Consider the following 13,398-nt stretch of genomic DNA (forward strand, 5'->3'; position numbering starts at 1 on the left):
CCACTATGAGAAGTTTGGAGACTTTGTCTGGCGCAGTGAGGACGAGCTGGGGCCCAGGTACCTGTCCCTTCCCTGCGTCCCCCCCTGCCCACTGCCTGCAGCGCCCCTCTGCTGGGCCACTGCGGAAATGAACCTCGTTGCCTTCTCCTTGGAGCAGAGAGAAGTTCCCTTCTGGTGTTCACCAAACTGTCCTGCCATCCTCTGGGTTTGCCAGGGCCCCGTTGGTCTTTGGATGAATGTTTATGCGACATCCAGCAGCTGGGTGGTCTCTGGATGAATGCCTGTGGGACATCTCGCAGCCAGCCTGAGCCAGGCGGGTGATACTGCAGATGAGCTGTGTTGGAAAAACTGGGGGGGTGAGGGGCAAAGGGTGTAAAGTCAGCCTGGGACGTAGTGACGGATGCCAACAAGCGGACAGCACCTCAGCTGTTGCCTATATACAGCTTTATGCTAGAAATATTTTCTCTTTACTATACATTTGATGCTCTGAAGAGGGCTGGGAGGGGATCGTTCCTGAGAGTATAAAGAGCAGCCTTTCCGGAGGGACTGCATCTGCAAACCCCCAGCGTACACCGAAAGAGGTGGTGAGACTCTGAGAGATCACAGCTCAGGAATAACAGGTCCATGGACATGCATCCAGGGGACTGGCAGTGTCCCGGTGGTGTCCCTGCAAAGGCCAGATGGCCACCCTTGGGAAACACTCCGCAAGAAATGCTCAGAAGTAGCCGTATCCATCTGAACATCTTGAGATCTCTTATAGGATTCAAATAGCCTTGACCTGCTTTGAAGCTTTTAGAGACAGGGTTCATCCAGCATCCTCGTCTAACATGTTCTCTGAGAAGCTGAAGCAGAGGAAGGTGGAGAAGCAGGGTCTTGCAGTCCATGAATAATTGGAAAAGATTTTCCTTCACTCCCTCCTGCTCCTATCTGCTTGTTGGACCCAGCTGAGGATCTGTCCGTAATACCAGGATGACAGCTCCTCACAACAGTTTACACCCCTCCTCGACGTAAATCCAAGCTGGCCTGGGGCTTGCCCTTTTCCACAGGTGACCTTGGTCACAGTTTCTTTGGTAGTTCATTAGCATCTGGCACGGAGCCACTCTCTTCCTTCCCACTGCCCTCCTCCTTCTTTGATGACACTGCAGACTTGTTTGTCCTTTTCAATTGCTCCTCTCTCTATAAATCCCTGGGAACCATCAGCCTCTTCTTACACATCCTTATTTCCTCCGTTACTTGAGACCCAACGCACTTATTGAAGGATGCTATCTAGCCTGATACCTACATCAAGCCATGAGATTTGCAAGGTGACATTTGGATTGCCCGACTCTGTAGCAAGCAACATCTGGAGTCAGTGGTCGATTCGGCTGCTGTCTGTCCTCCTCGCCGAGCCAGATGAGCTCCTAGCAGTGCTCATATGCCCCGGTTCTGTACTTGAGAAATAGGTGACTTACAGCCAAGGAGAAGCATCTATAAATGCCGTGGCAGCTGGTGCCAGGCTCTTGACAAGAGCGAAGCTCTGCCGTCCAGCCCTGCTTCTCGGGGAGCTTGGACAGAAACGGAGGCACTGACGTAGCAGGAGGCGAGTGAGGCTTTGCCAAGGGAGGCCATCTCCTAACACGATTTTAATTGACGGACTGTTCTCCTTCCCAGGGGGACATTCATTTTCGTACCTTGAAATGTTTATCAGATGAGCCTCAGCTTCACAGTAAATGTTCGCTCATAAAACTGAGCGACAAGAGGGAAGTTGATTGCCTTTGTGTAATAAATACATCACAGTCGAGTCCTCGTGAGCCCAGTTTCCATGAAAGCCACAGGTTACTGCAAACAGCTGCTTGCGAGAAGACACACTGACAGCCAGATGTCCCAACCAGACGGTTTACATTAAGGAGACATTAAAAACTTAGCTCATAGGTGGCCCTAAACCAGGACTTTCTGTGGTCAGCAGCATCTTGGCACCTGGCTTGCCTCATCCTGCTCGTCTCCTTTAGCAACAACAACCCCTCTCCTGCTCCCCCTGTTCCTGTTACGGACACCAAGCGAATCTCACAGAGTTAATTTGTTCCAACAAAACAGAAGACTCTGTCTAAACCGGTGAAGGTTTAATGCTACTGTGCATTCAGACCTTTGGATCTGTGCAGCCAGAGCGCTTCCTGACACAGCGACGGGGAGATTTCTCTGTTATTTTCTCTTACTGTATTTTCGGGACAATTCTTTTGACCACTGCAAACAGAGCTTGGCTTTTAGGAGGAGGCGGGACAAATACTTACGTTAAAATCTTCCTTCCCTGCCCCTCCTTGTGGCTATCAGCAACAACGGGGTCAGGATGTGGCACCAGCCCAGGGCTCGCAGCCTCTCGTTTGCGGAGCGCCCAGGCAGGCAGCCGGGACGGCCGCGGGAGACGCGGTGCATCTCCAGAGCAGCTGCCTTCTGGTACCGAGGGGGAATGCAATGTACTGATGGGAGGCTGTGATAAGAGGCCATCGAGTCCCGGACTCATTGTCCTTTCAGATGAGGGTCTGACAGACCCAGGTCAGTTCTCAGTAGAGTGGAAAAATGTGAATTGATGACAAAATCGCCCCATATGGGAACAGAGCAGCCAGGCAGCCACCCTCTCCCCACAGCAGTCCTGGGAAGCTCATCCTTCTCTTCAGCCCAGGTATCATTTCTTCTTTGCTTCTTCATGCTGGTTTGTTCTCCTTTAGCATCTTCCTCCTAGGTGAGATAGGGCAGCGTTTTGCTGGCTCTGCGTATGCTTTCATCCCACACCAGCCACCCAGGTGAGTGATCACTGTCCCCTGCACAGCCTGGGGACAGACACCCCTGCAGGAGCACACCCAGGGTTGGGCAGAGCAGGAGGGAACGTGTCTCCTGCTCTTGGGCATGTCCTGGCAGAGCTGGGGCTGGCAACCAGGGACCTGGGTGCCCTGTGCCCTGTGCAATCACTGCACCGCACTCCCTCGCACTGGGGCTGCTGGTTCATGCACGAGCCAGAGTGCCCTGGCAGCAGCCACCCGTCCCGCTCCCCTTTCCTCTCCCCCACTGTTCCGCAAGGTACCGCAGCCGTGTAGAGCCATCACTATTTTTAAACCCCCCTCTTCATCATTTATGACCGCGGTTGTGACCTCCGAAATCCATCAGTTAGATGGAGACCAGAATCAGGCCCTGGCTGACGCCGACTTAAAACAACTGCCCCTGCAGCGGGCACGTGGCTGGTGGGAGGGCACTGCTGGCTCGTGCCAACCCCCCGCCCGGACTATGGGGTGAGGGGGAAGGGGTTTGCTTCGTCCCTTTGGGAGCTGAGAGCTCGGGGTCTGGCCACAGGCAGCCATGAGAGTGATTCCCCCCTTGCTCGCTCCCCTGCCGTCCTCTCCCAATTCCTGCCCTTTAATAAGGTAATAAATTACTGCTTCTGGCAGGGATGAGGTTGGTCAGCATTTAGGAAGATTTCATTTCCAGTATTTGAAAAGGTGGTCGTTCTGACCCGACAGCCCTCCGCAGGGAGCACTTGGGTAATACCCAGGGCTTGATTTATGGTGTTAAATTGGCAGCCCAAGAACTGCTCCTGTAATTTATTACCCAGCCTTCACCAGAAAGCCTCTCTCTCTTTCTCACCCCTCCCCTCGCCCGCTCTGTCTCTCTTTCTCCCTTTTTTTTTTTTTTAAGAGGGAACAGCTGACAGCCGAAAGCTAAATCTAACATTTACACATGACTTCATTACCCCACTAAAATAAATGACTCAAAGTGGTGAAACCCATCAAAACCGGGGCTTTGGCACCGGACACGGAAAGCGAGGGGCCTGATCCCCCCCCTCCACATCACCCTGTGCTCTCCTTGACTGTGGTGCGGTGTGTTTTCAGCATCTTCAGCATCCTCGTAGGGCCAACTCATGGCGTGCTGCATCCCACCCTTAAACATCGATCCTTTCCTGGGACCAACTGCATCAAGCACAACTCAGATGCAGGAGGTGTATGGAGACGAGCTCCATGAGGAGCACAGCACATGAGACATCAGCAGGTCTGGATGGGTTGACTCCTGGACTTCTTGCCACCTCGAGCTGCTCCTTACACGTAGGAATGTTTGCCTGAATAAAAGTCCTGAGTATGTATCAGGAAGCAAGGACAACATGGTGATTTTTAGCAAAATCCAGAAGATCATGGAAGTATGGTGCGGCAAGTAGTGAAAATGGGAAGGTAGAGAAGGCCAAGGGAAATGGTGGCAAAGGAGTGAGCAGGTTGTGCGAGGGAGAAGTTAGAGGTGGGTGAAGAAAGCTATGGAGGGGAGAAAGGCAAAGTGGTGAGAAGGGAGGAGAGGAAGAGAAGATCTTGGCTGGCAGGCATCTGTAGGTATGTGCTGGGGAGTCCACCCCTTGCCTAGGTTAGGGCCAAGCCTTGGTTACCCACCACTGGGCTGGCTGGAGGGCTGGTCATGGCCACTTATTGACACTCCCCTCTTGCTATGGCTGAGAAAGCTGGAGTGGGAACCAATCTGAAGGAAACTCCATGGGTTGCTTGGTTGGCCTTTGGATGGACAACTTCCCCGTGTTGGCCACGTGGACACCTGCGCCAGCACAAGCAGATGGGCAGGGACAAGCTGGGGAAGGGGCAGTACCCGCTTCTGGCAGTAGAGGTGATTTATGATAAATAAGGGTGACCATGGGGCTATGGCCTCAGAGAGCTGATAGTTACCATTTTTGAGGAGGAGGGTGTTCTGGCTAACACTCTCCTCCCGACCACTGTCAGCTCACATAAAAGTCTGTCCTATGAGCTGCCCATGGGCCCTGTGCTTGCTTCAGCCTTCCCTGAAAAAAACAGGAGGAATCAGCTTAGATGTTAAGAAACAATTTCTCAGTGTTAGGATGAGTGAGCACTGGAAGGGTTGCCAACTCTTGGCTCTAAGAGCAGGTTCGACAGATACTCATCAGGGCAGGTTGATCCTAGCAGGGAAGTGGCACAGATGATGCCTTGTGGTCCCTTCCTGCACCGGTGACTGTGATTTGCTGAAGTTTGTTAACCATAGTGACAGTCACTACAGACTTTGATTTGCTGCTGAGCTTAGCTTTAATCAATCAGTCTGTACTGAAAGCATCTAGTGCCATCGTAGAGTTTCATAACTTCTTAGCAGCGGGCGTCCAGCACCGAAGGACCTGTTCTTGGCAGTGTGTCAGGTCTTGATGCGCCGTGGGAGCACCAGATGCTGTAGAAGGTCAGGTGGCTGCTATGGAGAGTAGAGGTGTTCTGTCAGAGCTGGGCACAGCTCAGCCCATGACATCATTATTATATATGTGCGTGTATAGCTAACGAGGCTCAAATTGCCTAGTCAGGCTTGTCTTTAGGGATTAAATCGATACATGGATACCATGGAGTGTTGTCCAAGAAGGGCCAGCCTCCCTTTGCTCTTCCCTTCCCCTGGAAAACCCACTCTGAGCCCATCACCCCTGGGGAGGAGCGGGGAAGCTTTCCGCCTGCAGCCCTGGAGAAGCAGTGGTTTCCTACAGCCTTTCATCCAGTCTTCCCGCTCCGGAGGGAGAGGTCTGTAGCCAGCTGGGGATGCCGGGATGCCCTCTTGCCTCCTGCCGCCGTCTCTGCCCTCTGCGCTGGGGATGGGGGGGCTCTGGCCAGCCCTCCCCGGTGTCCCATCCCCGGGTGCCTGCGGGTGTGGGGCCACACGGGGCTCCCAGCACTCCCCCCACCAGCTGGGAGCTCACAGCCCGGGCTGCAACACCACTCAGCTTTCCTAATCAAATAATCCCCATGTTTATGCCTCGCTGACTGACGGCGCTGCCCCTGACATATCATTATCGGGAATTTACATTCCTGCAGGAACTGCGAAATCCCTTCGCCCCGAATCCAGAGCTTTCCTGTGGCACCGGAGGGAGAGGAAATAATCTGTGATCTTGAGACTTTCAGACCACTGAAGTAAAACCTCTTCCCCTCCCTTTGTTTGATTTAGCACTTTACAGACTCCCACGAGGGGATTCTTGGTTTCTTACGGGTTTATTTTGTTTTGTCTTAATGTGTTGTGCTTTTCTTCTGCGCTCTTCTAGTGTCAGTCCTTTTGGGCCATTTGCCTCCTGGAGATTTGGGAAAACAGGAAAGGGAGGGCTGTGCTCGTCAGCTGGGCGCAGTAGGGTGCTGGGGGTCTCAGCAGTGTGCGTGGGGGGCAGCACATGCGCTGGAGCCTGCCAGGAGCACGTGGTGGTGATGGTGGTGACCATCTAGCCAGGGGCAGATGGTGTCCCCAGGGCACCCGAGCTGCTCTAGTGGGTCAGACCTGAGCTCCCTCCAGTCCTGTTACCCAGTGCTGTGAAGTAGTAGATATATCCAGAACTTTTGGGCAAAACAGAACCTCTGTCCACCTGAAACAGGAAAGACATAGTCTTAGGCAACAGGTCTTGTCCGTTCTTGTTGCAAGACAGAGCCAGTGGTGGAACACCAGAGCCCTCTCTCCCGGTCTCCTCTTTACATTGCCCACCCTGCTCTGTCTCCATCGCTGTTTGTCCCCTCCAGGAAGGCACACCTGATCCTGAGGAGGCTGGAGAAGGTCAGCAGCCACTGCTCGACCCTGCTACGCAGTGCCTACATCCAGAGCCGCACCGAGACCATGCCCTACTTGTTCTGCCGCAGCGAAGAGGTCCGGCCGCCCGGCATGGTCTGGTACAGCATCCTAAAGGACACCAAAGTAACGTGCGAGGAGAAGATGGTCTCCATGCTGCGCAACACGTACGGGGAGTCCAAGGGGCGGTGAGGGACGGTGCGGGCCTGGAGCTGTGGGAGGCAAAGGGACTCCGAGGAGTCGAGGACTCGTGATGTGCTGAGTGGCTGGTGGGGTTCGGGGTCGGGTGGTGTTCGGAGGGGGTGGAAGGGGACAGCGAGGCCAAACAGGACTTTCTCACGCAGGCAGCAGAGAAACAAGAAATCAGCGAGTTGGACTTTAATTTCTTTTCCTTTTTTTTTTAATTTTTCAAGAGGAAAAAAAAAAAAAGAAATTACCTAATTTGTCTCAGCATAAAAGCCTCTCCTTTTTAATCTTTTCTTACTAAATTTCCTGGACTACACGCTCCAAAACCCTGGGAGGAGGAGATACCCGCTCGAGGCCAGGGCCAGGCAGAGGGGAGCTGCTGGGCAAAGGGTGACCCCCTCCCTGCCTGCCCTGCCTGCTCCGCCACCGGGCAGGAGCTGTGGGGCGAGGGGCCCCGGTGCCGTGGTGGCCGAGGATGCCGGGAGGAGGTGGCGTGGGCGGCCGGTGACACCGCGCTGCCAGCGAAGGTCCCGGAGGGGGATGCCAGGCAGGTGCGAGGATGCTGCAGGCAAGCTGGGCTTTTGTACCACTCCGAGTCGACGGACCGGCTCCGTGCGCAGCCTTCGTTGGCAAGGCTCCCGGCAGCTTGTTCTGTGCATTAAAGATTCATATTAAGTCCATCTTCTCTGCCTCCTTGGTGTTTCTTCCCGACACCGTCTCGCCGCCGCTTGGGCGTTCGTAGGGTTTCATGACCGGATAGCGCGTCGCCGATGGCTGTCCCCACGCCAGGACGTGGTTGAGATGTAGGGCCATAACTGGAAACCAGCGCTGACCCCAAGAGCCGGACACGCAGAGAGGAGGGGAAAGTGCAGCCTCTTTGCGTAGGGTCCTCTCCCTCCCCAACACCCAGCTCGGCCACCGGCCCCGGCGGGAGCTGGAGACGTGTGGGAAAGCCCAAGAAGGAAGCCAGGGGCTAAAAAGACATGGAGAATCTGGTTTCTTTTACTGTCAGATGTGGGTTAGGCTGGCCCGGGATCCCTGTGGGTAATGGATTTCTCAGCCTGGTAGCCAAACCAAAAAGTGCGGGAGGGTGAGAGGGGAAAAAAACACAACAACCCAACAAAAATCAGATCAGCTCAAAGCTGTTGCTTTTCCTTCTTAAAGCAAAACAATGAACCTGAAGGGGGAAAAGGGAACAGTGTGGGTTGAATGAATCAGTTCAGTCAGCCCAAAGCAAATAGTTTTGTTTAGTTTTTTTCAGGTTATTTAACCCTTTAATGTCAAAGCAAACAAGCAGGAGGTGAATTTCAAAATGAAAATGTTTTGAAACCAAACAAAGGCGCGGGATTTCATGTGGAGGAAATTCAGCCAGAGACTGTTTGTCTTCTTGAGCTAAACCTATTTGTCTGATTTGCACCCACTCAAATAATTCTGATCATTTTATCCAAACTGCTCTTCTTTTTCCCCCTCTCTGGTTATGTCTCTGTTGAGCTACGTTGCTGTGGCACATTCAGAAGGCCTTCAGTACCTGCTCAAAGTCCCAACAGAGTTCACAGAAAACTTTGCCTTGATGTAGCAGTCTGAGGAGCAAGTGCCAAAGCATTGCGGGTTGCCCGAGGTCTTAATTTTTAAGTTAAATCCCTTTTTCTGATGGAGAGGACAGTGACACTGAGGGATCTGGGCTATGGCCACTGTGTCACCGAGGCTTGTGCAGCACCAAGCCCGAGGGCCATGGAGGGACCATGATGCCACGTGTGTTAAATGCCCGTTAACCATCCCTTTGCCCTTCAGAGGTGGCGATGGAGTTCGGTTGTGGGGGTGAAGATGACTGTGACATGCTGCAGATGAATGTAGACATTGCGTTTGCTCGGCCGGAGCTGCCCAGTGCCGGCACAGCACTCAGCCCCCGTCCAGCACCCCGCGCACCAGCCAGGACTGAAGAGCCGGAGTGCACAGATCCTGTACCTCGCAAACGGGGAGACGCCGGGGTGGGAGGAGGTGAGGCAGTATTTGTCCAGCTTTGCTATTGTGTGAAACAAAACACAGCAAAAGCCTCGAAGTGCAGATGTGCGGGTGTCCTGGCTGGTGCCGGGTGTTTCTGGTATCACAGTTTTACACCAAGCTGCTCATTTCATGTGGTGCCACAACACAGTATGTCATAGAATCATAGAATCATGGAATGGTGTAGGTTGGAAGGGACCTTGAAGATCATCGAGTTCCAACCCCCCTGCCCTGGGCAGGGACACCTCCCACCAGCCCAGGTTGCCCAAGGCCACGTCCAGCCTGGCCTTGAACGTTTGATCTAAACCTGCCCTCTTCCAGTTTGAAGCCATTCCCCCTCGTCCTGTCACTACATGCCCTTGGAAAAAGTCCTTCCCCAGCTCTCCTGGAGCCCCTTTAAGGGACTGGAAGGCGGCAATAAGATCTACCCAGAGCCTTCTCCAGCCTGAACATCCCCAACTCTCTCAGCCTGTCCTCATAGAGTAGGTGCTCCAGCCCTCGGATCACCTTTGTGGCCTCCTCTGGACTTGCTCCAACAGGTCCATGTCCTTCTTATGTTGGGGGCTCCAGAGCTGGAGGCAGTACTCCAGATGAGGTCTCACAAGAATGGAGTAAAGGGGCGGAATCACCTCCCTAGATGCGCTGCTGCGGGGGGGAAAAACCCCAAAAATCTCTTTGGAACCACTGATGGAGGTTGACCGGGACTGATCCTCTCTTCCCGGCAGCTGCAGAGCAGACAGGTCCCCCCGGACACTCAGCGGGACATGGCACACGCCAGGACCTCCGGGGCCAGCAGCAACAGCGCAGAGCCCGGCTGGTCCCGGCGCAACGGCATGTTACTGCTGGGAGCACCTCCGCGGGCTTTGAAGCCGTCTTGTTTTCTCAAGGCTCTGGCCCGCAGCCGTGCCTTTCCCTGTATTTTACAAACATGGTGTTTTATTTTGTTTTTGTTTGTTTTTGCTCCGAGATGATTCATTTCTCTTGAAAGCCCCGTGCGGTGTGTGCTGCGATGGGGAGCAGCTCTGCGGTTTCACTGCAGGCGAGAGCCGGTGTTGACCGACCTGACGGACAAATTGCTTGTGTTTTCTGTAACATCGCCGAGGGGACCAGAGGCAGCATTAGATGTGCCGGGGCTAATGCTAGTCGTGGGATTCCTGACCATCAGGAGTGTGGTGCTAGGCGCTAGGAATGGGAGATGCCAGCCAAAATACGGGGCGGCTGGCTGGTTGCCCTTCAGCACGTTTTTCTCCGCTCTGATACAGTGAGTTTCCCCACAGTGGTATTTTGTGCCCATGGGATACCCATCCCAGCGCAGCCCCTCTCGGCAGAGCTCGAGGGGAAGGGGCAAAGCCCAAAACACAGAGCTGTTTTGCTGCAGGCGGTGATGGAAAGGAGACCTTCCACTCCGGTAGCCCTCACTTCTGCCGAGAATAGCTGAGCGGCACGAGGACGGGCTGTCCCCCGGCTCCCTGCCACAGCTGCGTCCGCGGCAGAGACCGGAGCCTTAATTCTCGCTGCTTACCTTGGAAAGCTGCTGAAGGGCTTCACTTCGCATCCTTGGTGAGGCCGGCTGTTGCGTACGGGTGCGTATACAGAGCGAGTTGTGTGTGAGCCTGTGTTAATATGTACACAGCAGGTGGAAGAGTCTAGACTCCCGGGCAGGAAGGCTGCGGGGTTTGACGGCTGTTAACCCGTGGAGAAGCGCACCTAGCGCCCCGATCAAAGCCAGAAGAGCTTCTGGCCGGTGATGCTACCTGGCACGGCGTACCCAAGCCAAACAAAACCGAAGAATTCGTCGAGGTTACACATCCTTCAGTGCACGGCTGAAAGGAAGGGTCTGTATTTTCTCCCTGGAAACTTTGGAGAATGTAACCCTCCGGTTTTCAAGATAAACAGTTGTAGTCACAGCCCAGCAATGCTGGCAGATGGACCCGTGCCCCGTGGTGTGCACACACACGCACCCCCTCACCGTTCCTCTGGCTCCCTTAGCAAAAAGGCATCCCCGCTCCAAAGCAAGTTGCTGCTGCCCCAGGAGCTGACTTCTTGGGCCAAGCCATCCCCCGACATTGCTTGGCAGAGCAGGGGCCAACGCTGTCCTGGGTGGGGAAAGGACCAAGGGGTGGGTGAATATGAAAAGCGAGTGGGGAGAGGGGCAAAAAGATGCAGTCATCCAGGTTTAATAGATAAACTACCCACATGCATTGGCAAAGCTGAAATTGTTTGCCTGATGGCACGAAGCAGGGAAGGGTACCCTGGCATCAATGGCTCCTGGGCAGAGCCACCAGCTTTAAGAAGAGTTCAGGTCAAAAGGAGCGAGCTCCTCCACGTGCCTGTGCAGGGAGTGCACGTGCAGGTGACGGCATCAATAGCGCGGTCACGGGTGCGCGCAGGGCATCCACTGCTCCCTGCGCAGCCTGGCCCCGCTCCCACCGCCCGCGCACCCCCAGCACCCCCTGAACCCCAGCTCGGCACTGGGAGATGGTTCCTCTGCAGAGGCTGCTCACTCTTCACCCTACGTTTGTTCACACTTCTCCTTTTAACAAACACATTCACTTTCAGCAGCCTTTGAATGCCCCAGCGGGCACGCACCCTTCTTAAGGGCACCCCAACTCTGCCATTTGTTTGGCAGCTCAGAGCTGGTGACAGCCGCAGGTCCCCTCCCAGGGCTGCGTGGAGCTGTCCCCTCCCGAGGAGCAGAGCGGCCCTGAACAATCCCCATTGTCCCCATGGCCATTGTTCCCCACCGCCCTCGTCCCCGCCGGGCGGTAGCTGGCACGGCGCACAGAGGGGCCGATTGTTTGGGTCGCTGCGCCGCTTTGGGACAGCTTCTTCCCACGGCGAAGGCCTCCGGAGTCAAGTGCTGCGTTTGCTCCTTTATTTGTTTGTTTGGTTTCTGCTTTTCCTCTTTTTTTTCCTCTTTTTTTCTTTTTTTTTTTTTTTCTTTTTGCTTGGTTGGCTGAGGCTCTGCTGAGGCGGGGGAAGAAGCCGAGGCAGTGCCACAGGCTGCACAGCACGGGCAGCCACCCAGGTCCTCTCCATCCTGGGATGGAGGAGACGGGTCCTCTCCATCCAGGGCACCCAGGGATGGAGGAAGACTCGCAGTAACACTCGTGCTTAGCCACGACAATGCCCTGAAATGTGACAGACACCTCGGTGGGCTGCCAGCCCCGCACCTCGTCGTGCTGGGAGGATGTAAACTGCACGTCGTGCCTGCTGGGCCAGAGGCAGGGTTAGCTCTCCAGGAGTTGAACGGTACAAATGATGTGAATTAGTTTGAAGATGCAAAGGAAAAGATTCCCAGTTTGTTGTTTGGTTGGTTTTTTTTCTCAGCACACTGGTCCCGTCTGCCTCCCCCAGTGTTGGTGGCCGTGACATTAAGCCATGGCTCATGGTCTCACCATGGCAGGGGGGGACCGCACGTGCCTTGGGCAGCTTTCATAGAATCATAGAATCATTGAATGGTGTAGGTTGGAAGGGAACTTGAAGATCACCCAGTTCCGCCCCCCTGTCACAGACAGGGACACCTCCCACCAGCCCAGGTTGCCCAAGGCCACCTCCAGCCTGGCCTTGAACACCTCCAGGGATGGGGCCTCAACAACCTCTCTGGGCAACCTGTGCCAGTGACAAAGCTGGAACTTCGGCCCTGCAAGTGCCGTTGGCAGTGCTGGGCTGGGGCGGGCGAGGATGTGCCCAAAGCGCTCAGTGACTCCAGGCACCGGGAGCTGCAAAGGCTTTGAGGACCAGTTGGAGTTAGCACGGTGTGCTTCAGCTTCAGCATGTCACATGGCGCTGCGGGGTTTGGGAGGCTTTAAATGTTTGGATGGAAAGTTTGAGCATCGCAGTGTTAATAAAGCGTGCAGTAAAAAGGATTCGCATTCCCTTCCCTGCTCCTGCCCACCCTCCCGTCTCTCCATGCCCCTTTAGCATGGAGCCTTCGCATCTCACGGAAACACAGCTGGGTCAGGCCTTGGGAAAGACCGTGACATTTTGAAAAGAACCAGCTTATTTTACGCGTGTCTGTGCTACAAGGTGAGTGCCCAAGGGCAGAGCTGGGCTTTGAAGGTCAGCCAGAACCATCCCATATTTCAACTCTTTCATCAAAAGTGCCAAGGAGCCTGAAGCATAACTCCGTTCATCCCTGCGGGCTGGGTGACGATAAAGAGGAGCAGCAGCAAGCTTAGATATGGGGCTCTTAGGCATCTTTAAAATACTATGAGTGGGGGAGTGATTTATAAATGGGTTAAATTGTCAGGTAACGTCTTAAAAGCAGGCTGGGGTGGGCAGCTAGAAGTGACCACATTGCTGTTTGGACCAGTTCTTCATTCATTATAACTAAAACGATCAAGAAGTTGTGAACAACTTTTGATGTATCTGCAAAAAAATATTGATTTTGTGAAAGCTGTTTTTAACCACTAACGATCCTCCCCAGGCCCGAGAGAAGTCAGCCAAAAGATTCTCAAGACCTTTAAAACTGTTTTGACACAGTATTGCCTCACTTGCACTTAAAAAATTTAAGACCCTGGCCCTTTGGCTGCATTTTATCAGAGAACTTAGGCCAGTTGTTGACTTGAACGATGTAGGCTGTGGTTTTTCCAATTCAGGGCAGAGGGAAAATCTGGGGCCATCGTAGTGTTGTGGCAGTCAATGAGCAGCAGAAAG

At 54.1% G+C, this 13,398-nt stretch overlaps 1 protein-coding gene across 1 annotated transcript in view; it reads left to right on the forward strand.

Moving 5' to 3' along the window:
• ASTN2 (astrotactin 2) overlaps positions 1-6,744 on the forward strand; it is a 321,046-nt gene extending 314,302 nt beyond the window's left edge. Inside the window, exons 22-23 of the mRNA XM_009888090.1 lie at positions 3-57; positions 6,507-6,744. Of these exons, the coding sequence (XP_009886392.1) occupies positions 3-57; positions 6,507-6,744 (293 nt within the window). The remainder of the gene's footprint in view (positions 1-2; positions 58-6,506) is intronic.
• The last annotated feature ends 6,654 nt before the right edge of the window (positions 6,745-13,398 follow it).

The sequence above is a fragment of the Charadrius vociferus genome, unplaced genomic scaffold (assembly GCF_000708025.1).
Source record: "Charadrius vociferus isolate BGI_N301 unplaced genomic scaffold, ASM70802v2 scaffold56, whole genome shotgun sequence".
In the NCBI taxonomy this organism is placed as follows: domain Eukaryota; kingdom Metazoa; phylum Chordata; class Aves; order Charadriiformes; family Charadriidae; genus Charadrius; species Charadrius vociferus.